Source organism: Mesitornis unicolor, unplaced genomic scaffold, assembly GCF_000695765.1.
Source record: "Mesitornis unicolor isolate BGI_N332 unplaced genomic scaffold, ASM69576v1 scaffold12470, whole genome shotgun sequence".
NCBI lineage: Eukaryota > Metazoa > Chordata > Aves > Mesitornithiformes > Mesitornithidae > Mesitornis > Mesitornis unicolor.
In genome coordinates, this window is record NW_010159206.1 from 28,217 (window position 1) to 49,555 (window position 21,339).

The following is a 21,339-nucleotide window of genomic DNA, read 5'->3' on the forward strand; positions in this document are numbered from 1 at the left end:
TGCAGCCTTGGTAATGGTATTTAAGGGGATAGTGTCAGTTATTAAGACAAAAAACTTGGGATTTACTTTGTTTAGAAAAACCTACAACATTGTATTATTTAGGACACTACTAAAAGAAAGGACTTCCGAATACCCTTTTCCTTTTCTGTGATCCAACTTACAGTCATGTAGCATAGTCCATCTGTACTATTTTTTTAAGTGTTTTTTACTATTTTGACAACTATTTTAAAATTTTCCTAGTATTTAATTTTAAATCCTTTTTTAAAAGGTTCTATGTGCTTGTGTATTTCCAGCCTTGAGAATTTTAGGGGCAAACATGCCAGATTCTTTACTCTTTTATACAGAACAGCAATAGCTTCCTAATTTGTCAAAGTTCCATGTCAGATATGAAATTCAAGGTAAGGAATTTGCTCATTTGTTTAAAACCTGTTTAGCCATAACTTTCAGTTTATGGTTTGTGTGGGTTTTTTTATGGAGCATTTGAATCTGCATAAATTTGGAAGCTATGCTCAGTGGCTATGATTTGTTGCTGCCCTGGGCTGTCAGGCATTTAGTGGTGAGATTATTGCCTATAAAATTTGCTAGGCTAAGGGATTTTTAGGATGAACAGGGAAGCTTCAGTGAAAGACTGGAGGACCTTTGGGAGTACCTGCTGCCCTGGATGGTGCTTTCTGTTGTTTGGGACATACGTAGGTGCTAAAAACTGCACCAATGGTGATTCCTTTGTCTTTAATAGTCACAATAATTTGTTTTTTCTTTGATCAACTCTATGTGCATAGGGTAACAAGAGGTGGCAGAAGTAACCTTTGTGAGCCAGGAAGAAAAGCTTCTGGCCTACATCATGCAGTGTAACCTAGGTGCATGGGCAAGAGAGTGTGTGTAGCCAGAGGAATGAATGCCATGTGAGGGTAATTGTACTCTCTCTAGTTTATTGAACCATTGGAGAAATGAGCAGGCAAACTGATGTAAACCAGAGAAGATAAGCAAAATGTTGAAAAGAAACCACATAAATGTTGTGGTTCTCCCCACCCTTAAAAAATAGGTTAGTTAACTCAGATGCAGAATTTAAGGCAAAAGAAAAAAAGCTTTTTGAGAAGCAGAAGTGTGAGGAAGGTGATTGTAAGGCTTTATAGGTAACAATATACACAAATTAGAGAATGTCACTCAAATGATATGTCTGCTTTTACTTACAGTTAGGTGTAGATATCATAGTAAGCAAGTTATGAACAGTCTCCATCAGATCATGTTGCTGTTTTTGCAGAACTGAGTTGTTTACTGTAGCTGTAACCAACTGCTTTTCTAGTTCCTCTATAATAGAATTCTGTCTGGCTACTAGGACTTGAAGCTGATCTTTTTCATCTTTTATTGACTTCAGCTGAAGTGTGTGCTTGTCTTCCATCTCAAGAACTCTTTTTTCTAGAACACTAAACAAAATACTACAATTAAGCTCTCAAAAAAAACCCACAAATTGTGAGCTGATGTAGAGAATCAAGTTACAGAAGTTTCTTTCTTCATAAATACTCAACTTCATTCTCTGATGCTATGCATGCAGTAGAAAGCTAAATGAAAGCTGAGTTTATTTGGCTACCACTAGTTATGACTATTAAGTATCTTTTATACCATTCTCTCCCAGGTTAGGCATAATAGTGAAAGATTTCATGGTTTTATTCTATTAAAAGATAAAACTTGTTTAAAGATGAACCTATGAGCTTTCCAAATGTACTGTAATTATAATAAAATATATACTTAAATAAATGTTACAGTAGTAATACAGGGAAATATGCAAATAGATACTTGAAGATGTGTTACCCATCTCCAGCTCTGGAGCTGGTGTGAGTAGGTGACTGGCTGGAAAATTATTTCATTGGTAATTGTTTTGATGCAGATTCTGAGAAAGTTGATGTTAAAAGATGCATGGCCAGAAGGGAGAAGTTAATGTAAAAATCCATTACTGTTAATGAAGAAACTCCTAAACTTTGTAATTACGTTTCAAGCAGATTAGCTCAATGTCAAATCATATTTTGTTAGGTGAGAAATAATGCTTTTTTGTTTACATGAGTTTTATAAGGGTAGCCTAAAGTCTGCTGAGTTCAACACAAAAAAGTAACATTTCAGAATTCAGTATGTACTTTGCTTTCCACTTGCTAAGGATGATTGTTTTTTATTAAGCTGGTAGATAAAACCATTAGGGAATATAAATGCAGTAGAGTAGTGAACAAAAATGTCAAAATACGTCTCTTGGTTTTTTTAAGCTAATTCTTTTAAAATAAAAAGCACTTCACACATATGGTTCTCATTGAAAAACATGGCTTTGAAGGAGAACTTACTGTTATTGCTTCTTTTACATTCCTCTGTAAACTGTTTATTGCCAAAAGTAAAATAAGAGCCTGGTGATATGAAAATGAAACTAGCTGAAAAACATATGAGCCTTTGGACATCAGATGGGTACATACATGGACAGGAGTAATAAATAGGTGGTTATCAGTTTGAATTTCAAAAGATTGACTTGAGTAAGGAACGTTGAATATGAGCAATATTTGACTTTTCTCACCAGGTTTGAAAAAAACTGTAGCAATGACATAAGTGTTTATTAGGGTAGCTATGTACTACATGAAAATAAAATAATAGAGATGTGGTTGCACTAGCTTAGTTTCAGTCACACCACATAATCCATAACTGCATCTGGATAAGTTTAAAGAGGAATAGGAATTGGCTATAAATGAAGTACTGAGAAGTATTTCAGTTTTAACCTTAAGTTCTTAAGTTTTACCTTAAGTAAATGAGAACTTAAGATAGTGAAGAATTATATATAAACAGAACACATGAATAATAAACCTGCATGATTTTCCTTTAATCATATAGGACCTTTATAATGAGCAGAGCTGGGAATGTGGAGCTTCTGTACAAGGCCTTACTTTCCTACTTGAGTACCTTTGTTTCTAAAACCATTAGAAGGTCACTTCAGGGAACAGAGTTTTATTGGGTTGATAGGCAAACTTACCTGTTTTTTTCTTGCAATTTAGTTATCTCGTTGGTCTGATCTGAAATCTGTCTTTCTAGTTTGTTTGTTGAAAGAGAGTGTTCCAAAAGCTGAAGTTCAAGTCTGGTTGTCTGGTTTAATACCTAAAAAAAAATTATAAAAATATTTGAAAATCAAGACATTTCTTTTAAATAAATTGTAATTTTTTTATGTTGTGAAATAATGCAAATATGTACTTAAGCCTATAATGAAAAAAATATTTTTGAAGACCTAATTTGGGCACAAATGCTCACAGAATGAGAATAAAGAAGAACACACAGGGTTGTATCCATTTTTTTGTTACACTACCATATGTCATTGGGAATATTTCAGTAGTATGCTACATTTCTGATCAGTAGCTGAGAGCTATGGTGTCTTTTAGTTTTGCTGTCATACCTTCTCTTTTGTTATTATATTTTTATCTCTTTACTGGAACTACTATTAATTTATGGTTGTTGTTCAGAGAATAATTTGAGTTGTTTTCTCAATCTGGTGTAGAAAGAAAGTGCATATCTCACACTGGCTGAAATCTTGGCCCAGTCCTGATATTACTAGATAGATCCCTCTTAGCTATTTTCCTTAATTGCAAATTACATTTTAAAGTGTTTATCATGTAAACCACATTTGTGTTGATTCATTCATTGCATTTTAATATTATCTTTTCTATATATATTGTTTATTGTCTAAATTTATTTGTATCTTTACATGAAGAAATACAGATATTAGGAAACATGGACAATACTTTTTGGTTTGTATCAGATTGCATTACTTTGAGGCATGTTTTCTAGAAATATTTTCTCATTGTTTTAGAACAGCTTTTTTTAATTCAGCAGAATTTGGCTTTCCTTGGCAGGAAGAATTGATTACTCATGTCCTTCATATTAAACAGTCATTCAGGACATGATTTCACACTTAAATGCAATTGAAAACTGTTGCCAAAAGTAAGCGTCCTTGAGAGAGCAACTGTTTGGTTAATTTCCTTATGTTGTTAATTAAGCCCTTAACCCAGTCACCAGTAATTTCAAGCAGAGAAGGAAAGTTACACTGATTATTTTCTTCCTCTAAGCAGAAAATAACTGAGTAATTTCCATAAAGACATTACTGTGAACGAATAAATACATTCTCTCAACATGTGTAAAATACTGGGCTCCTGAATAATGCAATCAGAAGATGAACTTCAGTATGCCTGTAAGCTATGAACTATCAGTTTATCAAAAAGTTCACAAAGGCTTTTTTTAGGTTAAAAAATGTAATTTAATACATCGTGTGAATTCTATAAAATGTCTAACAACAATTCTAGGTTTTGCATGCTGTTTACATTATACAAAATGTTATGTGCTGCATGCCATATTCATTATTTTGTTCTGGAATTATATATCTGGATTTTCCTACCATGTTAGCAAAACTACAAATAAATACCATTCTACATTGATTGGACTTGTCCTTATAACTTATTAAAATCTTCATTCTATTTCTCAGAATGTCTTATTGTAGTTAATGCTTTTCAATTAAAGCAATTAAAGATAAACACATTATTTTTTGTTTGAAATCATTTAGAGAATAATGTGTACAGTAGGCAATTTTACTTTTGTGGATACACTTTTCTAGTAGCCTCCTCCTAATTCTGTTTTTTCTTGATTCATATCTGATTAACTTCTTTATCCCTATGTTAAAAAACAATAATACAGTGCGTTGTGCTGGAAATTAACTCCTATTCCATTTACAGTACCTGTGAAAACATTAATTAAAAAGACACCTTTTTCTTGATAAGAAGTCTTAAAAAATACAAAAGAAAATTTAAATGTAAAACAGCAATTCACCTGGTAAATGAAACAAAGGCAGTTTGAAGGAAGTCTTTTAGCTAAGACCTGGTGGTGAGAGGTGAATAATCAACAGAGATATACAATGAGGTTTGTATAAAAGCACACTAGTACCCAACTGATGCTTGGATATAGTATAGTAGTTTTAAGTACATTATCTCCAAAGATGAATGTAAGAATTGTCTTGCTGGACTTAGTGTTATCCCACTGTAATGGAGGTCTTTCAAGTGACAACAGCAGGCTTGAGATGGAACTATGTTTCACCAAATTCTAATGCTTCATTAAGATGAGTAGAGCTGTTGATTATAATGATTGACTTCTAATTGTTGAAGGGACTAGTGTAACACTAAACTGTAAAAACACTAAACTATGTTAAATGTATCATTGTAGGTGTTTGGGAAGCAGAAGCATTTTTAGGTTGAAATTCATTACTTACTTGTGCTTCAACATCTGTTAATTTGCGGGTCTGTTCAGCTGTTTGATTTAGTAAGTTTGTGCCTATTTCAATCATTACTGCAGTCTGGTTCTGCACTGCAGTTTGCTGGATCTCTACCATTTCTTTCTTCATATTGTCTTGGATGTAATTCTCAAGCTACATGGGAAAGGAAAGAGAGAAGATAGTTGCATTCTTTAAATGTTGGAAGAGGGGGTAGTACAGTAAGCCTGCTGGCTGCCTTGTTAAACAAATTTGTTTCTTGTCTGTTATGCATTTATGTGAAGTTTCCCGATGTTAAGCTCTGTGAGAGGAAGGGCAAATATGACAAGGAATGTGTGGCCATCCATTCTTCAGGAAAGTGGCAGGAACAGAGATTTGCAGGAGGTAGGCTGAAGATACAGCGGTGGGAATGCTTGCGGGTGCTTGGAAGCTTTTCTGCCTTAGTGCTCTCACCATTGTAACCATCAGAGGAGCTTCACCAGCTTTGGCAGCACTGGGAATTTTTTAGAAGACAAAAGCTTAGGAGTTTAGTCATCTTCCTGTATCTAGACTTAAATATTTTCAAAAGCATTTTTCATCACATGACTAGGAGTCAGAGAAGAGGTCAGATGTCATTTAACACTGTTATGTGCACATTTTTATCAGAGAGAATTTCAAATAAAGGCATGAAACTGCAGGAAAACCTACAAATACTTTAAATGCTTAATATATAGGAATGCAACAACTGTTTTAAATACTTGGTTCTGAAGTAATTTCTGTGTCTAAACTAATAAGGCTTTTTATAATAAGTCATTTTATAAAAGAGTACACTGCTTTCAAAGAAAGCGAGGAACTAAGTAGCCATTATTTTATGGCTAACTATATCAGAAAAAAAAAACCAGCCTATGATTAAATATTCTACCAAACCACTGTTCAGATATAGCCATTGCACTTCTGACTAGCTGAAGATAATTGGCAGATCTATCAACTTGGAATGTTTTCCCCTTAAATAGTACTTGAGCAAGGCTGGGCATATTTTCTTTTCCTGAATTCACAATTATTTTTTAAAAGTAGCAAATGAAAATAGGGAGTAGTAAGAAGTTAAAACCTCTAAAACTGGAAATACAGTCTTAGTTTGAAGTTAGCATTATTTGTTTTTGTCCAGTGTGACCAAACTTTCAAAGCTGTATTTGTTCACTCCATTCTCCCCATGCAGCTGGTGAACTGCAATGCACAACAGAGATTTTGGACCTGGCACAAGCTTTGACCCACACCTACTATACTGCTGTATAAGTGTGCTTATTTCTCAGAGGTACTACAAGGATTTAAAACTAGGTTTTAGACATTAGATGTTCTTTGTGTAACAATCTTTTTGAATACTAAAGGTATACAGTCAACTGGGTTGTGGCATGATAATTTAACATGGATATCTTCAATCGCCATTACAATATGGCAATTAGAGTTGTTCCCTATTCACAGGACCAGTTCTGAAGTGTTATCTTTTGCTCCTGGACACTCCTCATTGTCAAAAGCCTCCCTACTTGGAGACAAATCTAATTTGACCAAATATGTTGGATTTTTTAAAAAAACTTTGGTGACATGTTTTAGGGCAGCTGCTTCTTTTCTGCTGAACTAAGATCAGTGACTTTTAATTGTGTCATAAGACGTCTTTGGTTCTTGATTATTAGGATATGAGATGTCAGAGTATAGTGGTAATTTAATTTAAAAAGCAGCATAAGATGGTGTTTAGTGCACCATAGTCCAAGGAGATGTGCAAAATTCTGAAGGCTTTTATATAGATAAAAATAAGTAATTTTTCACTAAACTTAGATGCTGCTCTGTGAAGACCAAGAGCAACAATTAATATGTGTCCCTCTGAAAGGGCTAGACATCTGGAGATTGAAGAATTTATATGAGTCCAAATTAACTTTAGCAACTGAGGCTGGAGAAATGGACATCATTATAGACAACTTGGAAAAGACCTTTGCTGAAATGTACCTCTGTTAGAAGAAAATGAAAGGACATGTCCAAAATATATTTTATTTGCCTCAGTACCACAGTTAGGTATTGTAAAGCTTTTGTAAAGATCAAGGATATGGCTTTGCATAGCAGACTCAATGCACACCTGCATTTCAAAGGGACACTAGGAGAAAAAAAAAAAGGACATACAGAGGTAAAAAGTCATCTCAGGTATCAGAGAGCTACCATATGAGAAAGCATTTAAAATATTGTGTCTTGTTTAATTTAGAAAAAAGTCTCCTGGAAAAAAGAAAGAAGGCAATAAATAGATGAACAAAGAAATACTGATGAAGAGCTTTTGTTCTTTCATAAAATAATTGTGGATAATAACCTCATTCTTCAAGGTTGTTTCCTTGTTCACTGGAGAGAGATCAGAATAAGAATCTGAGGAAAGTCATCTCTGCAAATAGGATTACGGACCTGCATGTCTTCTTTGAAAATGTTATCGCTGAGTTATTCCAAACCACACTACTAGAAAGTGAGTTAATTCTGGGCTTAAAGGTAAGGTAAACATTTTATGGTGGCTTAGGCAATTGTCCAGTTAAAACACACAGCTGTAAGGTTGCTTGATTACAGTACGCAAAACCCGTGATTACAATTTAAGGCATCTGGTGGTTCTGGTTGCCAGATTTTATACTGCTTGTCACTATCCTCGCAACCATAGAAAGCAGTTTTGTTTGGACACACTGATCTGTATTTTCATAATTTATCTTATTTGAATATCTGTAAGTATAAGCCTATCTCCAAGTATCTAACCCTTTCCAAATAATATCTCATTCATGTGATGTATTCTAAATCTCTTGACTCCAGGTTAACAGTTTGTCTTCACATCTATTTTTCAACTGAAAACTATGAAATAAGTAACTTAGGGAATATGCTATTTGTGCTTACTTGAAAGCATGAAATATGAACATCAAAAGGGATTTATTTTAAGAATTAAAGCCAGTTTCATTTGTTCTAATTTAGAGTAACATGAAGCATCAAAATTATATTGCCCCATTATGTGGCTTTGGAGCTTCTTGGTTTTTTTTTTCCCTAAAAACCCTACAAAGCACAATTACATAAACCCCTCCTGTTCTTTCCTTCATATTCACTAATCCTCTCCCATTTTTCTGCATCCTCTGCATGTACACATCATAAAATCTCTTTTCCTGACCTGAACCAAGGTATACTCTCATTCCTTTTTGCATATATTCCTCTCTCTTCATCGTACAAACTGTAGAAACTAGAACTTTTTACAACTACCTTTAATAATTATTTTTTTTAGTGGCAGGTGCTTACTTTCATCTTTCTTCAAAGATGAATAAAATAATTACTTTCATCCAAAATGCCCATGATCTCCAACTGGCTTGAGAGCAGAACGTGTTCCCATTGAATACTCTTGGAAATAAAGGCTATTGGGTTTCCCTGAGAGCCAGGGTTGAACATCTTTCTCAATATAGGCTCCAGCTAAGGCAGCTGAGGCTGAGCTTCATCAACCACACTGAGGATTAGCAGCCATTCTGCAAGGCTGCTGTTCTTTGTGGCACACTTCATTGTAGAGCACTGCCCATCAGCTCCTGCCAAGGAGCCTCCTTCCTTTATAAAGCCATAGCACACGCAGAATTTCTGAAAGGGAGAGAATAGCTTGGGGCATTTACAAGACGAAAGGGCAATGGAATGAGATGGTTCAGTCCCCATCCAGGTTTCAGAAGCTTGGCAGTTTGGTTTAAACAGCATGTCTGTCTTCTCCAACATTCTGCTCAAATCTGGAAGTTGCAGCAGGGTTTATTTGCCAGATTTCTCCCTTGCCACATGGCTAGTAATGGGAAGATAAATTTTAATCTCTTTTTAATTCAATTAATACCTGGCATATAAGACTTGTGTCTATGTTAACTTTGATTTCATGATGGTTATTTTGGACAAAGTAATTGTCAAAACCTAATAGCTGACTATTAGTGATGCATTTTATTTCAGAGATTCTGAGAGAGTAAGTCAATCAAGAAATCCCATCTTAAAGAAATTGCAGGGGAGAGGGAAAGTGGTATTAATACATGCAATTTGAGAGAAGGGTTAGTTGATAGCATTTCAGTGATTCTTCATGGGATTTTTCTTATGAAACATTCTGGGTTTTGTGTAAGATTTTGGCTGGCATGTATTTTTGAAGAAAGTGAATAAAAAAATGAAAGCACAGATGGGAAAAAGTCTCCTAAAGTATGCTGCAATTGCAGAAATGGCTGGGAATATTGAAATAAATAATTTGACAATTAAGGTTTGTAATACAGTTAAGGTGATGCGCTTTTAGAGAGAAAAAATTCTCTCAGATCATCAATTTGGGGCTGTCACGTTTTATTACTTCAAATCATATAAAACCGTATAATTTGACAAAAATACTTTAGTTAAGTTGCCAAAACATCAAGGACAGATCAGTCATATTGGAGCACATTCCAAAACATAGCTTTTATAGTCAATATTGCCTTTTTTAAAGCAAGCTTTAAATTGGCAAGAAATAAAATACAACATGTAGAGTATGTGGTAGATGAAATTTTTGTTTTCTAACTGTTGGCAGAGATGGCATTAATCCTTTTATGAAGGACTGCCAATTCTTATTTAAATGAAGAACCTTCCTGATTGCTATCATGTAGTTTTTGTCCGAGCTACAGAACAATTTTCCAAAGAATCAATAACGTATTTGTGCATTTTGTAGACACATTAACTTGAGGTCTTGCTTTTGTTCTTTGCTGCCAAATGGTTAGAATATACTAATTAAACAGTCATTTTCCTGGAAGCATTTGTAATTATATGAATAAATACATCCCTTCTTTGCCAAATGCTACCCCATGTAAGTGGTACAAATGGTACTGGCTGCTAGTTTCATTTTATACAATATGTCAGTTATTGGAGCAGTTTTTCCAAAGAAAGTTTGATGATTTTCTTAATGTTTATAATCTAATTCTGTCCAGTGTAACATTTATTTTCAGAGAGAGGGGCAGTGTTAATCATGAGTTTCTACACAGTGCTGTGTCCTCTAGAAGAATTAGGTAGATGGCTGGAGCTGCATGATCACTAAGATATATCCATCCCCAAGACAATTTTTTCTTGATTCAAATATGGTTTACTAGACTAAGCAATTTACCATTTTCAAGTTATTCATCTATAAGTTTGAGAAAATTCCAAGAGCACTTTTTTTAGGCTTTCTCACAACTTGTCTACTGAAATCTGAAGCTAATCTTTATTCTTACAATAATGCATCCATTCTAAAACTGTACCTGCTAGGAGAAATAGCAAAGAGGTCAAAGTTTATCTGCAGTTATATCTCTGCAGCCCTGTATTTGGATCAGCAGATTCGTTACGTGAAAAATGTCATTAGCCCCATAAACTCAGCAACTCCTACATGTGATATACTGTATGAAGCTGATACATCATACGCCTCCATGACCCAGCCACGTGTTCCTCCTCCCTTCCTTGCACCAGCTCTGACATTTGTTGTTGGACTTTTGACTAAGCCTGGGGGCACTAACCTAAAAGAAAACAAGGGACAATTTCCTGTCAAGTTTATGGATTGTGGATCTCTTCTTGATGTCAAAACTGTTGCTAAGATAACTGTGACTGTTGATAGTGTAGAAAAGTTCTTTTAAGAAGTAATGTGATTTAAAACTGTATGCTAGAGTTTTAAATACAGACTTTGCCAAATATTCTCCTAAGGATATCAGTGCGTGTGAGGGTCATTATCTTCCTCTGATTGCAGTGACAACTGATTGTTCTCTTGCCATTAACTTCAAGTTTTAGATCCTTCATATTCTTGGCAGTGGTGGTCTGATAAATATGAAATAATTTAACTAAAACGAGCTTTCTTCAAATTTTCAAGTCAGAAAACCAATGAAAATGCGCGAGATTTCCATGAGAAACAGCTATTTCTATTCAGACCTTGATTGTGCTTAGCAATTAATTTACAGAATAATTCAAAAGAACTTGCAGAAGTATCAAACAGGTTGTATTGCAACACATACTACATGCATAGTCGTCTAATGTAGATATAGATAAAATTGCAAGGATAATGACATCCATGGTGTTTTTCCTCTAATTTTGGTTTCGAATTTACAAAAGTGGAGTAAAGCTAGTAGAAAACCTAGCAACAAAAAATACAACATTTACAGCTAGACATGTTTTAAATATGCCTTGAAGCTATGGTGTTTGACATATATTAAACTGTCGAAAGCTTCTTGAGTTACTGCTCTTGTATCTCCAATAAAAATGTCCTGTGCTGTATTCAAATCTTATCTTTGTGAATTTAAACCAAAGGAACTTAATCAGCCCTTCCAAGACCTGTGGTCATCAGCCTGACATATTTTTCCTTAAGATGTTTCGTTTATACACAAAAGTGAGCAAGACAGAAAATGGAGTTAAGCATCCATAATCAATTTTTGTTTAGTGACAAGGCAAAATAAGAAAACTGATGAGTCTCACCAGTCCTTTTTCTGAATACTTTTTTAGAGTACAGATGAGACCTTCCTACTTCTCATACTTCAGATGTCTTGAGTTATCTTTAACCCAGTTGCCTTGCCCTTGTTTCAGAGTGGCAGCGTTCTTTGGATTGTGGCCACGTCTGGTTTCTTCATGAGTCATCTGAAGTAGAATTTAGCCCATAATTTGAAATGTTTTTTTTCTAACTGTGTCAATGTGCAACTGTCTCATTGTAGAAGGTCGCCCATACAAGCCACAGAATTCTTAAACCTCTGATTCACAGGTACATTTTTGTATATGAAGACAGAAAATAGAGTTTTGTCAAAGACTATATTAACAGACTTCACTTTCAGTTAAAATACTAAATATGTAAATTGTTTTTTTGTAGTATAATTGAAGTCTGCCCACTAGGAAGGGTTTCTTGGGATGAAAGTATCTTTTTGGATCCTACTGAGCATAGATAACAGTGAAATGTAATGTAGTCTTTTAAAAAGAAGAAAACACTGTTATAATTTCATCATAGCATTTCATATAGGCAACATGAAGTATTTTACCTACATATATATGCCACAAATACTGTTTAATTTGCATGTGTGTAATGAATGGAACAACATAGCCAGGCTCTCCAAGTGTGCTTATATTTGTCTTCCCACATCACTGCAATGTTATCGGTGTTATGAAGACAAAATACTGTTAAAATGTCAGTCTTGTAGACAGTTTTGTTTGCTTTAAAATAGCTTTTCATACTTGTTTTCACAGTCTATCAGTGTTCCTACTGCTTAAAAGTTAGAATAAAAGTGGAATCACTATCCCTTCCGAGATCCATTTCTCTTGACAGACCTAAGGGAACACATCTTTAAGGGCATTGTATCAATCCCCATCAATCAGACCTTAAGCTGTTTTAAATCAGCTTTTAATAAAATATTTATCTGTTTTCTGAAGGTCAATTATCAATTTTAGTAGCTTGTAACTCTGGAAAAATGAGTACACTGCAGAAGAAAAAAGGGATCATGTATTTTCAATTGCCTTTTTTTTTCCCCTCTCTAGCTCGCTCTCTCTTTTTTTTAATTTTTTTTTCTTTTCCTGGGGCAGGAAGTCCCAGTGGACTATGTGTTGTTTCTCAAGGGAGGGGAAAAAAAATCTTTTGGGAATGTATATGGGAATGCTTGAGATATCTCTACGCGATTAGCTTCTTACATGCCCCATCGAGCATGTCTGCCTGTCCAGACTTCCAGCTAAGATTTTTCTCTTATCTCATTTTCCTGTCAGCAAACAAAAGGTGAAAGTAACATCATAAATGAATACTAGCTGAAAGCGAGCAGTGATTTATTGGAAAATATTCAAGCTAAAATTGTTTAATAAAGTAACGGTTTAAATGCTAACTCTTAAAATAGTAAATACAGACTTTAGAGTAAATTGTACATGGGAGATGGTTCAGTTAATGCCACTTGTGCAGTAATTGAAAGTTTACCAACTTCTTTTTATGTCTGATTTCATCTCATTCAGAGGAAGTTGTTATGCTTTTATAATTTATACTTTCTAACAGAAGGAAAAAATTCCTCCCCCTTCATTGACAATAATCTACATGAATAAAACCCAAATATTTCATTAATATAACATCAAACTAAATGCATTAAATGCCTTCATTGTCTGCATAAATATTTATGAGCATGACTTTCACTCTGTGTTCTTGGTGGGAAGTATTTTGTACCTAATACTAAAAGGTATTACAGCATGATCGTACTTTCTACTATGTGCAACTACAAAAGCTACAATCAAAATGATGACCTCAAAAAGCAAAAGAGTGCATAGGAAAAGGGAAGAGGCTTTGAGAGCGGAAACTATCCCAAAGGCTACCTTAGAGTTGAGCTCCCACCAATGCAACCACTGAGCTTGCTTTGTACATGTGACATTGCACTGCTGCTTTCCTAACTGGGAATATGTTCTCACGTGGTTTGTCACTTGGGGGATGGTTCATTTTACTATATGTGATGCATGTACTTTTTACAGTGCATTTTTAGGAGATGTAAGTAAAATTGCAAATTAAAAATATACTTGAGATTTCAAAAAAGTGTTGTTAATAGAAACTAACTTAACAAATCTGTTAATAGGGTGAATTTCTATAAGGGTAAGAAAATATTTTAAAATCAAAATTTAACAACAATATCTTCGGAACTAAAATGAATTATTTGGTGATTAACCATTCACATTGAGAGTTGAGTATTCATTAAGGCAGTAATCTAAGATTCTGAATCACTTTTTCAAGATCACAGCTAGGTGGTATTTCTCTTAGAAATCAGGGAAGGAATTCATGAAGTTCCCATTAGTCTAAAAATAAAGAATAAATAAATAGTGTGAGTCATGAATGGCATTTTGCCTCAATTCAGTAGCACTGAAGCCAGGAAGACAAGAAGCCAATGATGCTTCTGCCATTCACTGAAATGAATATAAGTATTCCTTGTTATGTGTAACATGCCACTGACATTCAAAATTGGGATTTCTTATTTATGAGCAGTATAAGAAATACTGCCAATTGATATTTAATTTTTAAATACTAGGTTAGAGCATTGGGCTATAATTTACAAATTGAATAGTCAGACTTTTTGGAGACAAGCCTATGTGTTTTCAGTCATATTTTGTACTTGCATGCTACCATCAGGGAATCAGGACTTTACCAGGCTCGTAAAGATGAGATTCTGCCCTAAAAAGCCCACATTTGAATAAACACTTGCTATTCCAGATCTAGAGTAATCCTTTCCCATTTGTGTATTTTTAGAATTCCACTGAGCAAGGGGGAGCTGAAATAAATTTACAATCAGGTATGCTGGAGGAGGAACTTAAACATTTTTCACAAAAGACAATGGCTATGTACCCTTCTAAACTTTATGAAATATTAGCGAATGTATCCATCACAGATTTTTCTCAATGCAAAACCATTTTTTTAATCTCAATTTACAATATCAGGTGATTTTTTTAATGAATTCCTCTTTCAACAAGAGAGCCTGTTTCAAAGAATAGCTCATGATGTGGTGGAGAGAACCATAGTGCAATTTTTTGAGGAAATAAGAAGAAAATTCCTCTTTTCAAAATACATTACTGGGGAAGTGAAAAAGAGCTAGGCATTCACAGTTCATTCTCAGCATTGCTTTCCAGGGAAGCAGTCACCTTGCATTCCACTTCCAACCAGAAGGAAGAATGATTCGGAGTTCAAGGATCAAACTAGTTAGGAAGCTGTGGAACACAATTAATCCCTCTTGCAAGCTATAAAACTGGGTGTCTCCTGTGTCAAAGCTGCGTTCACAGAGCATCTTTCAGCCTGAACAATCAGTAGATATTTTTTTAAACTTCACAGATAAAGGAAACTGAAAGCATTTCGAGTAGTTCTTAAACTTTGCAACACGCTGGCTTCTAAATATAGTTTATAGAGCTTTTACAAGATTTTTTTCTTGACGATGATGATGCTCAGTGATGATGATGCTACCAACAGAGAACCAGTCATCTGAGCTGGAGGCCTGCCAATTTTTGAATGCTCAAGACTTTGAGACGGTACACGTCAGCTGCTGATTTCTAGTTTTGAAGGACTGAATTTTTCTACTAAGAACTCACGCACCAATTTTCCAAAATAATTTGCCAAAAGAAAGAAAAAGGTCATTTCCTTTCTTAAGTGCTGTAGTGTTTTTTAAGACATGCTGCATCTTTCTCTCCACTGTTTCCATTGCTAATATGAGAGATGAACAGGGGAGGTGGTGTATCTGAAAACCTGCTTATATTTTCATCACCTATTTGAAATTTCCCTGCTTCTGCACCAGACCTGTCAGCTTCCCTGAGGTTTCCAAAACACTGGGCAGAGGAAGCAGGATCCCTAAGCCAAAATGGACTTGACTATGACTACGAAAGTGCTGCCTTAAGTAAGGGAAGTTCAGGTGGTCACCTATGCTTAGTTAAAAAACTGAGCATCTCAATATGTTCTTGTTAAATGTCACTTACTTATTTCCCTTTGCTGTTTCATTAGCAGAGTTAAGAGTCTTTAAAGCAAAAGCTTCTGAGGAATTCCATGCTTGAAAGATAAAACAGGAACCTATGGTGCTAAGAGTGGACAAACACAAATATTTGGAAATGAGATCAGTATGTATAGGCAGCATATTGCAGAAACAAAATGTAGTGTGTGATACAGAAAAAAAAATATTTAAAATTATGTAATCCTGATTAAAAATACATTTTTGTGCCTCTATCGCTAGGACTATCCATCTAAAAGCAGGCAGTTCAGTTTGTTGGAACAGAACCAAGAAGAAAAGTCTTTCCATCCATTGCTTCCAAAAGTTGCTCTTTGTCTCTGGTGCCCCACAGAGCACTCGGGCAGTGATGGGAAGTCAGCTCTTGAGCTGAGCTCCAGTCAGTGCTCCTGAAGCCAGGCAGCTGCCAGTTGGTAGCCTTTTACGAAGACAAGAAACTGGAGCCAGATCCTCTCAAAAGAAATAAAGCTATTGGTATTTATTATAACAGAAGAGGAGGAAATCTCGGCAAAAATGGCTGAGAATCAAAGCTATGCACTATAGGGTGGGTATTTTATGGGAGAAAACTGTCCCTGTCTGTCAAGATCTGATGGGGTGGGCCACTGAAGAGGGAGACTTTTAAATACACTGTCAAGAGATTCCCTTGGATACAAGACTGCTCTCAAGATGAATAACCACATCTAGAACTGGAAAAAGTACAATGTCATTGATACTGCCTGCAGCTACCCAGAAAAAGCAGCTGTCAATACCCAGGATAGCTGGGGGTTAAAAAGAAATTTAACAACAAGGCCAAAATAATCCAGACTCCTGAATGACAATGTAGAGAAAAGGGAGTTCAGACTGAACAACCAGGACACTGAATGGTCTTAAGGAACTGAATCTGTGTGAACAGAATTTTTAAAAATGGATGTGTCGGGGATAGGAATTCATAAAGGCAATGAGCTGCAAAAGGAGGCTGGAAGACTGTTCTTAAAGCCAGCTGAGGGAAGGTATTGTCTGGTTGGCTTGAAGGTTAAAAAACATTGTGAAGTTGGAAGGAAATTCAGTGAGGAAAATGGTGAGTGTGAAGGACTTGACTGTATGAGACTCTTGGGAAATGTTACTCCCACATGGACTTGAGAGGGACAAGAGAAGGAAAATGTGTATTTCCTTGTGATTAAAATTATGACTCTCTTTTTCTATTCCAACAGCATCCTGACTAGTTAAGAGTTAGTCCACATGAAGCAAGCCATAAAGCACGCATCTGATTTACTGTTTTACTCCATTATCAATCAACTCCAAATAGTTAAAAAAAAGAAAAAAGGTTTTATCTTTTGAGACAAATGAGTTTTTAGATTCATCAGATGGAACTCAATTACACTAAGAAGTCAGTGGGAATTTTTCTGCTTGCTTAGAGTGGAGCTAGGTTTTTGTATGCTGTCCTTAGAGACTTTTTAAAATAATAAAGTTCACCATAATAAAGATGCTGAACTCAAGACATGGATAAGTTTTCTCTAGATGCAAGTCAAATAAACTTATGTGTCAGGGGGGAAAAATTAGGGTATTATTAACTCTATTTAAACTTTTTTCCATAGCTGCTAAACTGTAATTGTCAGAATCCATGCTTGTATGTGGTAAGATTTCAACATGGTCATATTGTTTCTATTTGTTGCAGTTTATGCTCTTTCTAAGGGTTAGGTTATTAGTCTTGGGATTTACCTTCCAGTTATTTGAACTTTGTTTCATCAAGTCAGAGCAGTTTTCAGAAAACATTCCCAGTAAGGCTGCAGTAGCAGTTACAACAGGGTTTTAAAATTTACTATTACTTTATAGGCAGCCATTATATCTGACAGAAAATCTGGCATCGGGATGCAAGTTTGTCGTATGTGAAAAACACAGGGATAGTTAATATGGTCAAAGTTCAGACCTCACGCAAGGAAGTTTAGTTTTATTTAAGTCAATTCCTTAGAAGCAGAAAAATACAATATTTCATCTGTTTTCACTCATTCACTTAAGCTGTCTTTTGCTTTATCCATATTTTTAAAGTTGTATTAAGAACTGGGAAATTGGTGTTCCCTTTGAATAGCTGAATTACCCTATTTACAGAAAATCTTTCTGAAAAGAAAAGCAAAAACATGGAAATTGTTTCCTTAAGTCTTCACAAGGGAATTTTCTTGAATATTTCATTATTTGAATGGACAGGATACATGTTAATGCAATATGAAAGTATGGCAGGTGTGTTTTTCATTGCTGCATATATCTCAGCCTTGATGTGCAGCTTCTCTGATGGTTGAATGTTGACTTTTTGCACAGCTGAGATTGTCAGTTGTCAGCTGATACTGTGGAAAAATTAGGTTACCGCTTCATGACCTATTGGCATATTCTTCTTAAAGGGGTGGTATATATTGCACTTCAGAACTGTGAGTCTGAACTACTAACTTGCAGGTGGTTACACCTTGCAAATGGAAATTGGGCAGAAAATTGTTGTACGGAAGATAATGTTGAGCCAGCAGTGTGCCCTTGTGGCCAAGAAGGCCAATGGCATCCTGGGGTGTATCAGGAGGGGGGTGGTTAGTAGGTCGAGAGAGGTTCTCCTCCCCCTCTACTCTGCCCTGGTGAGAACGCATCTGGAATATTGCGTCCAGTTCTGGGCCCCTCAGTTCAAGAAGGACAGGGAACTGCTGGAGAGAGTCCAGCGTAGGGCTACAAAGATGATCAAGGGAGTGGAACATCTCCCTTATGAGGAAAGGCTGAGGGAGCTGGGTCTCTTTAGTTTGCAGAAGAGGAGACTGAGGGGAGACCTCATTCATGTTTATAAATATTTAAAGGGTGAGTGTCACGAGGATGGAGCCAGGCTCTTCTCGGTGACAAACAATGATAAGACAAGGGGTAACGGACACAAACTGGAACACAGGAGGTTCCACTTAAATTTGAGAAGAAACTTCTTCTCAGTGAGGGTGACAGAGCACTGGACCAGGCTGCCCAGAGAGGTTGTGGAGTCTCCTTCTCTGGAGACATTCAAAACCCGCCTGGACGCCTTCCTGTGCAACCTCATCTAGGTGTTCCTGCTCCGGCAGGGGGATTGGACTAGATGATCTTTTGAGGTCCCTTCCAATCCCTAACGTTCTGTGATTCTGTGAAAGGACCTAAAGGAAGCATTTGAAGCATCTTAGTATGATCTCTACAAGTTCTTTGGGGGAATATAAAAGGATTTTAGGTGCCAGCTATCAAAATTAAATCTCTTGGCTTACTCAGCTACCTCCATGTAAGACTACATCAGGTCATATGATGAAAGGCAGGCCTCTGGTGCACTGACGTCATATCATATGTAGGGGAGCTGCTGCTGGGGTAAGGGCTATGCCTATTGCCCAGGAAATGTCCTTTCCGCTGAGCTGGGTGTCTCCCCATTCCCACACCCTGACAGAATGGAACAAAAGAGACTTTTTCCTTTCAGGATCATGCATGTCAGGTGCAGGCCTGACCCAAAAAGCAAGCATAGCGATGAAGCTGATACCATGAGTGCACGAGGTGAATGACTCCTGATGCTTGCCACGTGAGAATGAACAGGTCTGCAAAGCTCTTGTTTGAACAGGGCTTGATACACTGCTCAGTCATTTCTATACTAGAGATCTGAAGAAGATTCTACCATTTTTCAATAGATACAATTTTTCTTTCTCCAAAAATGAGAACTTTTTGCCTTTTTTTCCCACTGTCAAAAAGTTCTATTAAGTGGAGTGATAACGATCAAAGGTTTGCCTAGTGTGTTTTCATGTGGTTTTAACAAACACTTTATTCAAAAGCATACTAAAACATTGCTTCTGAAGCAGCTCAAATGACAGCAGTTGTGTGACTGATTATGCTGTACCACACCGGAATGCTGTAATATGCTAGTTTTGACTTTATTCTCTGGTCCTCATGTATGCTTTAGCACAGCTTTTGAAATGCATGTAGCTATTTTCTATTTCTTGATAATCACCTTATTAAAAAACAAATATAGAGTCTAAATACTGAATGCCTCTTAAAGAGCTTTAGTTGATAACATCAAGAGAGCTGTAATGTATCAAGCAAGGCTTTCCCCCACCCCTTCTGGAACCTTAAGATGTTGTAGCTAGCTATTCAATGCAATAGTCTGTTAACCTCTCAGCTGTGTTATCACAACACACTGATTTTAATCCCTGATCAAAATCACTGATAGAAAGTTGATACGTTGTTTCTCAGTGGGTAAAGGAACCCTATATATTTTCCTTTTTTTTTTTAAGCTTTATCATGATGCCTGAGACAAATAAACTGAAAATATATTTTTTCTTCCCTACAGTATTAAAGGAAGTTAGAGCAAAGTTAGGGTACTATATGCTGCTTGGGTTTAACAGGAATCTCCAGAGAGAGCTGAACTGAAAAGTAAGTTGCTGTCATCTAAGAATGCTGAAGTATGCGCTCATCCGGAGAGGAAAATGTTTCACTCCCTACAGCTTTTGTGAATAATGTAACTCCATGAAGAATACTAATTTTCATCCGTACTTTTACTAACAGAGAGAGAAGTTAACAGAGAGCACATGGCATATTCTGTCTGCCTTTTCTTTTTAGCAGCAAGACATTGTTATGACCTCCTGGAAGATTATTAGATAAACTAATAAAGCTTTGAATGGGCAGTATAAAGACAGCAGAAGAGTTCCTGTAGCTTCCCTCTCCCTGTCCAGGGTAAGCCACAATGAGCTGGAAGTTGGAATGAGAACAGATATCTCCTAATCATACAAATTGCAGGATGTTTGCTGAGCTTTGTAAACAACGTCTTAATTTTGGGGTTAACCTGTTCCACAAACAGATAAAAACTAATAGGATTTTCAGCAATTATTTGGAATTTAGTAAGCTTTTATTATTTTATTTTTAGAAAAAAGGCATTTAAGGAGTAGTAATGCATTTTCCTAGGCAGCTTGAAAACTGACACAGTGAGTGTTTGCAGATCTATTTCTATTTGTGGGATTTTTTTTTAATACAAAATGTGGATCTGAATTTTGTAACGTGAAGAATTATTTGACATTTCCTCTGAGCTTGGTTTATGTGAAATAGATTTTAGGTTCACCAAACAGTATTTCATTTATTCTCACTAGAGAATAAATTCAATTCTTTTTTCCTCTGCCTCATTTCCTAGAGGTACGTCTGTTAAAGGAAATGAAATGATCACAGTATTTCCAGTGCAGTTGTAAAGCATTTTTGAACTTTTTCTGTGTGTGAGGTTATTTGGTTTAATTTGTTCCACTGTGGAATATACCGTATCTCTTAGGCATTTCTAAGTATTAAATTACTGTGTCATACCTTTTTTTTTCCCCGAGATGCTCAGCCCTATGAAATTATCTGATGTTCCTATTATTATTTTCACCTGTAATTTATATTTGGCTAGTCTGAGAAATTAAAAAAATAAAATGGCAGATAAAATTGTCTGTGCTTATTTCTAAACCTTCGTATTCAGTGCCATAGAAGCTCTCCTTTTTTGAAGATTATATTGATAGTATGGTCCACTGAGAGATTGTTTTCTCAGTGGCTTAGCTGTTAATACCAGTGAGAAATTTCCTAGTGAGCATTTGGACTACCAAAATATTTTCTGTGTGGCATCCTTGTTTCATATACTAGTAC

The 21,339-nt window shown here is 35.8% G+C and overlaps 2 protein-coding genes across 3 annotated transcripts in view; one reads left to right on the top strand and one right to left on the bottom strand.

Moving 5' to 3' along the window:
• Positions 1–21,339, top strand: part of MCPH1 (microcephalin 1) — a 90,135-nt gene that overhangs the window by 26,826 nt on the left and 41,970 nt on the right. The gene's annotated exons all lie outside the window — the stretch shown is intronic.
• Positions 1–21,339, bottom strand: part of ANGPT2 (angiopoietin 2) — a 42,150-nt gene that overhangs the window by 14,635 nt on the left and 6,176 nt on the right. For both annotated transcript variants that reach the window (XM_010185923.1, XM_010185931.1), the window contains exons 2-4: positions 5,276–5,431; positions 3,002–3,123; positions 1,192–1,424 (exon numbers count right to left, since the gene is read on the bottom strand). In XM_010185923.1, coding sequence (XP_010184225.1) covers positions 1,192–1,424; positions 3,002–3,123; positions 5,276–5,431 — 511 coding nt within the window. The remainder of the gene's footprint in view (positions 1–1,191; positions 1,425–3,001; positions 3,124–5,275; positions 5,432–21,339) is intronic.